Below are 8,700 nucleotides of genomic sequence, written 5' to 3' on the forward strand. Positions count from 1 at the left end.
ATACAGAATTTAGAAAACAGGTTACATAGAATGTTTGCTCATAATCAGTCTTACAAATATCTGAACATAATGCCATCTATCACAGAGGGCATTAATAATACACCATTTCGACCTTTAGGAGGATTCGCACCTGCAGACGTCACTAAAAAAACGAAAACGAAGTTCGATATAGTGCTTATCTACAGAGAACTAAACATGATAAAAGATCACAAGGTTCCAGGAAGGTCAAGTCTGCAAATACACATTATTGGAAAAAAAATTATACAAGTTTAAGATTAACGATAAAGTACGGATAACACATTTACGCCGATTATTTCAAAGAGAATACGATCAAAAGTGGACGGGAGAAATTTTTAGAGTCAGCAGTAGATTTCGCAGTCAAGGCATTCCTGTCTACAAACTCAAAGATTTTGCAGACGAATCCATATACGGTACTTTTTACGCTCAAGAACTACAGAAAGTTAACAAAGACGACAATTCTATTTGGAAGATCGATAAGATCTTGAAAGAATGAAAGAGGAAGGGGGTATCTGGTATCATGGCACCAATGGCCAACCAAATTTAATTCCTGGGTCAAGAAGTCAGACCTGCAGGAGGTATAAATGAGACGAAATTTACAAGTTGACGATCATTGTTTTAAAAAATGAGCATCAGATTGGTTCTTAGATCTTCCGAAACGTTTATCCCGGAAACACTCCTTATGACTTTAAAGTTCATTAACCAAAACCATTGTACTTTCAAGGTCATTGGACTGTTTCACTTTTGGAATTTTCTTTGCTTTCGGGTAATACTAAGCCTGAATTATATGTATGTAGTAATCTGTGCCAGGACAGCACGAGAGAGAGAGTTACCTCTCTTACGTCGAGTGTTTTTAGAAAAGACTGGGAACAATATTTACAATAACCCTTACGAAGTACCCCTTCGATTGGGTGAATTTCAAGATGTAAGAGTGTATATAAAGGACTCTACCAATCAACCAGCTTCATTTTTGAATGGTGGTGTAACCGTTACTCTTCTTTTGAAGAAGCGCTGGTTTGAGATACAATAATGGGTTCAACCTACGTTTCAGACCCTAGGGTTTGGAAATCGTTTTACAATAACATGCTGGATGGTCAATTTCGACCCGGAAAATACAGAGGCCGTCAAACAGGCGGCGGAATAGGGGGAATGTTTTCCAAGAAACCGTACATGATTCCTGTCAACCCTCATCTGACCTTAAAAGAATCTCCCGACAAGAAGGTTGTAGGGAAGCACGTGACCCCCATGGCTGCCGTTGAAGAGAGAGCTAAATCGGAACTAAAAGAGGCTATTAAGGAAAAAATTCGTCACGTGTCAGAGAACAGTATTAAAGTAGACAAACAGCAGAAAAGAATTAAAGCTAAACCGGCTGCCAAGACGACAACATCTAAAAGTACCAAGAGAAAGATTCTGAAGGAAGAAGATTGGGGAGGTACCATCTTCAAAAAACAAAAAAAATAAGAATGGCTTTTTTAAATGACAAGATAACTGACATCGGACTTCCGGCAGAATTAACCTTATTCACAGTTCCTCCTAATCAAGTTGCGGTTGAAAAAATATATTATTCGGAATGTAGACCTGTCAGTTCTTTTGATTCCGAGGATGCCCCCATTGAAATTTCGGTACCTGGACAGGGCAATGAGTACATCGATTTAAGTCGGAGTCGATTGTATGTGAAATGTAAGATCATTAAATCGGACGGCTCTGCTTTGGCCGAACAGGAAAAGACTGGAATTATCAATGTACCTTTGCAATCAATGTGGTCACAAATCGACGTGTACATGAACGGAAAACTTGTTTCCCTCAACACCAGTTACTATCCCTGGAAAGTTTATCTAAAACTCCTTCTGTCAAGTGGAGGGGATGTCTCGGAATCGCAGTTACAATCCCAGTTATTCTACTTAGATGACGACGACATGGATAACCCCGACGCCTACGGGGGGACTAATGGAGGATTGTCCAATCGATATGCCTTTACTCAGAAGAGTCAGATTTTTGACATGGAAGGTCCCTTGTACGAGGACGTCTTTAGACTAGACAAATACCTGGTTAATGGTGTAGATCTACACTTGAAGCTTTTTAGAAATCCTGCTCCCTTTATCAGCATGAGCAAAGAACCAAGTCCGAGTTATAAATTGCAGTTGTTGGATGTTACCTTTAAGGCCTGCATGATCAAAGTAGATAGTGGAGTTCTGATCAATCATGCTGAAATATTGAAAGAGAAAACGGCCAAATATCCTTTGACAAGAACCGAAGTGAAAATGAATACCTGTCCAAAGGGGTCAGGCTCGTTTATCTGGCAGAACGTGTGGTCCAACACTTTACCGACCAAAGCTCTTTTTTGCTTTACTGTCACAGACGGCCGTAAACGGTAACTACGAGAAAAATCCCTACAACTTTCAGAATCTAGCAGAAGGAATAGCTCTCTACGTTAATGGAGAAAGCTTACCCTCCAGACCAATGAAAATCGATACAGGGCCCAATCAAAATTACATTTCGCCTTTTGTCAATTTGTTTGAGGTGGCAGAAAAATGGAATAAAGACGCAGGATTACAGATTAAAAGATTCATGTTTGGAAAAGGTTATGCCATTTATGCTTTTAGCCTGGCCCCTAATGACCTGGGCGAGGAGTATTTAAACCTGGTGAGACAGGGAAATGTAAGATTAGAAGTCAATTTTGCAGCTGATACAACCGAAACACTAAATTGCTTGGCCTACGCAGAATTCCCGGCTCTTTTGGAAGTGGACCATTCCCGCGACATCAAATACACAAAAGTATGAATGCTTCTGAAATTCGATGCTTCATTAAGGATCACTACTTGCTCTCTACGTTCGTCAGAGGTGTATATTCGTCGGATACACTACCATTTAAAGTTGATTTTTACCTATCAGCTTATGTGTGCAATACGGATCCCTCTTATCTTCCGGGGAAACACTGGGTCGTCTTTTGGATGGAAAGTCCACAAAAAGCAGAATTTTTTGACAGCCTTGGCCAACCACCAGAGCATTATGATGAACGTTTTAAGACTTTTTTAATGTTCAATTCAAAAAATACAGTTTACTCAAACCAACCACTGCAGGAAACGAGTGTCAACACGTGTGGATATCATGTTCAATTTTTTTGCTGATGAAATGTCGAAATTATAGCTTATCATACATTGTGCAATATGTAAGAATGCAGGATTCTCCAGATTCATATGTATATCGTTTTGTGTCTGATTATACCAATTGTTTGTCAAAAAAAATCTATTCTTAGCATTTGATGTATACATACATTTATTTGTGTGTGTTGTATATAAAAAGATGATGTCATTTACTTTTCCGGTTTCATTTCACATTAAAAAACAGACGATTTTGCATTCATGATTTAGTCTTTTTTAAGAAGTGATGATGGAAGATTGGTGGGAACATAAATCGCTTTTACCCTTTCATTCCCCCCTCAACGGTCATGATCGTAGGTCCCACCATGAGCGGTAAAACGTCCCTAGTTCAAAAAATTCTAAAATAAACTACTCGTATGTTCCAAAAACCACCGGAAAGGATAGTTATTGCTAACACGGAATATCAACCATTGTTTGAGGAAATGGAGAAAAGTGTCGATACTTTAATTTTACACCAAGGGATGCCTTCTAAAGAATAAATTAATGAATGGAGTGATGGTGTGGAACACACTGTCTTAGTGTTAGACGATATGATGATGCAAGTTGCTAAAAGCGAAGAGTCCTTAAATTTGTTTTGTGTGACAGCTCACCTTCGTCGAGTAAGTGTATTAATGCTTGCTCAAATTCTGTACATGTCAGGAAAGTTTGCCAGAACCATCTCATTAAATTGTCACTATGTCATTCTTTTTCCAAATGTAAGAGATAACAGACAAGTATTGACTTTTGGATCCCAGGTGTTTCCATCGAAATTAAAATATTTCAAAGATGCATACGACAAAGCTACTTCGGTTCCCTTTTTGGTATTTGGTTGTCGACATGAGTCCTTCAACGGAAGACAAGTACAGATTGCGCACGCATATTTTACCTAACGAAGATACAATTGTCTACTTGCCAAAATAAATGTGATGTTGAATCACAATTTTTATCATTCTTAAGATGAAATCTCATCTCTCGTTTTTAGACGTGTTATGCATTGCAAATGCCAAACAGAGAACTAGCTTATTGACGACCATATCGTCTGCTCAAATGCAAACACTGTGTGAAGTTATTTATAACGTGTACAAGGGAACCATCCCTGTTACCAAAAAGGACAGAAATAGTTTGCTACCATTAAAAAATATCATTCGTACTCTGATCACTAGATCTGTGAACCAGTCACGACGAAAACGTTTACTGTTAAAACATCAAAAGGTCATACCCCATTTGATCAAACCAGCCCTAAAATACTTCCAAGATGGCCCAAGAGCTAGTACTCGTCCCAAAAGAAAAATACCAAAATCTGCTGAAATCGGAGGAAAAGTCGAGCAACCTAGAGGAGAAATCCCCTCTACCGAAGGAGAACCCTCCCAATAATGTAGACCCTCCTACTCAAACCAGAATCATGGAAATTTTGGAGCACACAATTCCAGCAAAATATCAAAACAAGGCTAAAGGATTACTTCAATTTTTATCGCGATATGGGGAGACGTGGTGTCCTGGAAAGACAATGGAAATTTAATCTACAAGAGTGACGTCATTCAGGGTTCTCACATTAGTGATCTTTTAAAACATGCGCTAAGTGCAAATGTTAAAAGAGATCCTATTGGATATCAACAGTTTTATAAAGCATTGAAGGAAAGTGATACCCCCACATCATTCATTCACAACAAGAAAATGATTGAGCCCTCCAGAGTGCAGAGTGGTGGCGGATATGTAGTAAAAACACAGACAGACGGTGCACCACCGGGTTATCAACCTCCCAAGAAAGAAAAAATGACTAAATCGAATATCAAGTGGCTTAAATTTTAATGTATGTTACATTGTTTATTAATACAAAGCAAAACAATATTTACATGAGTTTATGGGGAAAAAATGCTTGTATGATGTACAAAAAAAATTAAAATATAAAAAATGTTCAAACAAATAATAAATGTTTTAACATCAATTCAGTTATATATATATATATATATATATATATATATATATATATATATATATATATATATATATATATATATATATATAACTTTTTAAAAGAGTATATTATTTAATATGTCTAAATAACATCAATTCAAGATTATATTAGCAAAAAAATGATTAAAAATATTGAAAATAATGTTTTAAAAAACACTGTTTTCCAAATCATACAAAATATACAAAACGTACAAATAGGTATATATAACACAAATACAGTTTTAGTACTTTTCTGTCATTAAATGCAAATATTTTCTTCACATTAATAACCATACGGCAAAGTGTCCCAAGTTCCGTCTTGAATCACTCTCTTGTCGTACACAAGTTTGTATACTTTTTGTTCACTGCGAGAAAAAATGACTTGGTTTTGTTTATGTCTGACAATCTTGTTTGGGTAGGTGATGACAATGTTTGATATTTTCGAATCGTTTTCCTTTTCTGGTCCGGTTACCAATTCCAACATGGAGGTAAATTTAAGTTTTTTACTGTTATCATAATTTAAAGAAAATCCTCTAATTTTGCAAACTTCTTTTCCCTTTGTTGTTCGATAGGCATAGTTTTTAGGTCCTCCTGAGACAAATTAAGATATGTATTCATCGGGATCTAATTCACTAGTAAGTTGTCCCAAAAACGATCCGACTTCAGGTTCTTTGTCGCCTGATTTGCTGACAAAGATGACTGAATCTGTATCAAAATACAGAACCCTTTCACCAAGCATCTGTAAAACTTCATACAATTTACGTCGCGCCCAGCAGGTAGTAAAACTTGCAATAAATACATTGGTTTGATAATCTTCTTTGGTAGTTAATTTCGTTTGCTGCCAGTCGACTTGAATCTTTTCTTTAGTGACAATGTGAAAATTGCTTACTACTTTGGATGGGTCTGCCAGCAGTTGAAAAAACTTATCGGCCTCGCTGTCATGGAAAAACGTGGTCTGAAGCATGGTAAGCCGTTGACCGAATTTTCCCCAGAACGAATTAAACAATAACTTGGCAATTGATCTCAATGCCGGATTTTTAGCGATATTGTCTCTGTCTAGTTGTATTCCTTCGCGAAGAGAATATTTTGCAATGTATTTGATAGCATCTTCTTCGTTTTGTACCCATTCGGGCCATCCACTGGCTTCTTGTTTAATTTTCAAAAACAGGTTTATGTATTCACCAAACAATCCTCCGCTTCCCGCCCTCACGTCATACTCTGTTGTTTCGTCCCAGTGATAGACTTCATAAATTTTTAAACTGACATAGCCACATTCTAGAGCTTTTTCGATTTCGGGGGTACAAAATACTCCTATGATAGTCCTATCTTCATCGCTGCAGTTACATGGTTCCTGTTGCTGTTTCTTTGCACAAGTACGGCATAAAGTAAAAGTAAGTTTTCCATTGATTTTTTGAGGTAACACGGGATGATACAACTTTCTAGGGGGTAATATCTTGATCTTCGCAATTCCAAAATAATTTGTAATATCTGAAAAGTTGCGTGTAATGATCTTTGGTTCCTTGACAGGATACCTGGCATATTTGTTCACAGAAGGGTAGAGAGAACAAAAGTCAAGATAGTGTATTTTTTCTCCTTGTCTCGAGTGGTAGTACAATTTAACAGCATTCGTACGTCCTCCAAAAAACGAGTCTCGGGGGTCTAACCTTTCTTATAGATCACGGGAGTCGATGAAGGTTGCCACCTCTTTACTTTGGGCCAGCAAATTCTGAAAATCGTACTCCCATGTGCAGACATAATTCACCCCAGTGACTCAATATATCGTCTTTTTTTCAAAGTCAAGTCCAGTAACTCATCCATAGATTGATTTGTTCTTACATATTTTAACTGTTGACGTTGATGGGGAAGGCATATAGGACATCAATGCCAATAACATCCATTAAATTCGTAAACGGTGTTAGTTTCTAGGCAAAAACCGTCTAACATGTATCTTGTTCCTGGCAGTCTTATTTCACCTTCGTTCAAGGCGTGACGAATGTAGATTTTATTGCCCGTCTTTCTGTAGTGGTCTTCCTGCATCCAACACAACCATTTAATGGAAATGTCACTATATTGACCTAAGAAAGGTCCATATCCCACAGATGGAATTTGTGAAATTGGAGAACTAACAAATTCGGATTCCTCGATCACGCAATCTTGATTTTGTAATTCCTTGCCTGTAACCCAAGTTTCATTGAAGTAGATAAAAAATTCTCCTTGCAATCGTCGGGCGGGCAACCAGTCAGTCAACTTTCCATCATTTCTGACTTTAACACGCCAGTCTTCCTGCAAAAACTTAGTCTTGAACACTTGCATGCAGACACTAGCAATAGTTATGTGTTGAAATGGATCCACTCCACCCATTAATTTTGTTTCTGGCAAATCCTCATCAAATATTACTTCATGTTTACCCGTGATATCCATGAGAATGTTTCTAAATTTTAAGCAGGCTTGTCTCAGTATGTTTACATCGCTGCTACAGTATTCCAAAATTTCTCTGGCAAAGTCAAAAGTCTTGTTACTTTCCACTTTTTCATTATGCCATGTCAGAAAGTCTTGTCGTTCTTTGGTACTCATCGTATCACTTCCATAAAATCTAGCTGCAGGATAAGAACCAATGTAGTTGAAATTTGATTTTGTATTCAAAAAATGTGGAAAGTATCCCTTCTTCATTTCATGCAATCCAAATGCCTTAGGCATGGCTGCCAGCTTCATAGGGAGGAAATTAAGAGAATCTAAAATTCTGATATTTAATCCTCTTTCCACATGCAAGTACATGATTTTGGACCCAGCAAAAATAACCTTCGGAACAATAAAATTAGCCATGAGATACTCTAACAAAAGGTAGCCATCATAGCCCTTCATATTATGTGCAATGACCGTAAAATCTTTGTGTGTTTCGTTGAACAACCATGATCCAAAATCGTCTGCTGTATTGTCCCCCTGAAACACAGTTTCGCGAAACCCGCATGTGTTTTCGCATGGAAAGTTAACAAACTTTTTTTCTTCCTTGTCAATTTTATCACACTTTCTACATCTGGTTCCACAGTTGTCGCACCTGGATCCCGGGATGAATACTTGGTCAATACATTTCTCGCAAACCTTTTGAGCCACCACTAAATTCGGTCTGTGTTGAAACTTTCCACACCAAAACTGTTGACAGTTGATACAAAGAGCACATTCTAAACAAGGATCATTATTATTGTTACACTGTACACATTCAGGATTTTTGTTCATGGCGTAACCTTCTGCACAGCACAAAACATCATTCTGTGTGCATTCAAAGTCAAAACATATGTATCTGGGTTTCTTTTCCGTGCATTCTAACGCTCTCATGTAACACAAGTGATCTACATCTACAAATTGTTTGCTTGCTTGACACTGCCACTCTTCACAGAAATGATCTTCTGGTCTTCTTTTGTGTCTGTCTTTAATTTTTTTGCAGGTCACACATTTCCACCAGCGCTCACACTGAGATTCTAGAACCTTTCCCCTTTTTAATTTGTGTGATTTAAAACATTCAAGAGATCTGCAAGTCATGTGGCAATGTCGGCAGCTTACTTCCTGACCAACCAAACAATTTTCAGTTCTT

General features: G+C 37.5%; 1 protein-coding gene across 1 annotated transcript; it reads left to right on the plus strand.

Annotated features, from left to right (window-relative positions):
- The first annotated feature begins 1,101 nt into the window (after nt 1-1,101).
- Nucleotides 1,102-2,799, plus strand: LOC117688638 (uncharacterized protein F54H12.2-like). Its single transcript, XM_034466783.2, has 3 exons — nt 1,102-1,450; nt 1,546-2,273; nt 2,377-2,799. The coding sequence occupies exons 1-3, from the start codon at nt 1,102-1,104 to the stop codon at nt 2,797-2,799; spliced, it is 1,500 nt and encodes a 499-aa protein (XP_034322674.1).
- Nucleotides 2,800-8,700: the final 5,901 nt, after the last annotated feature.

Source organism: Magallana gigas, chromosome 1 (assembly GCF_963853765.1).
Source record: "Magallana gigas chromosome 1, xbMagGiga1.1, whole genome shotgun sequence".
NCBI classification, from domain to species: Eukaryota; Metazoa; Mollusca; class Bivalvia; order Ostreida; family Ostreidae; genus Magallana; species Magallana gigas.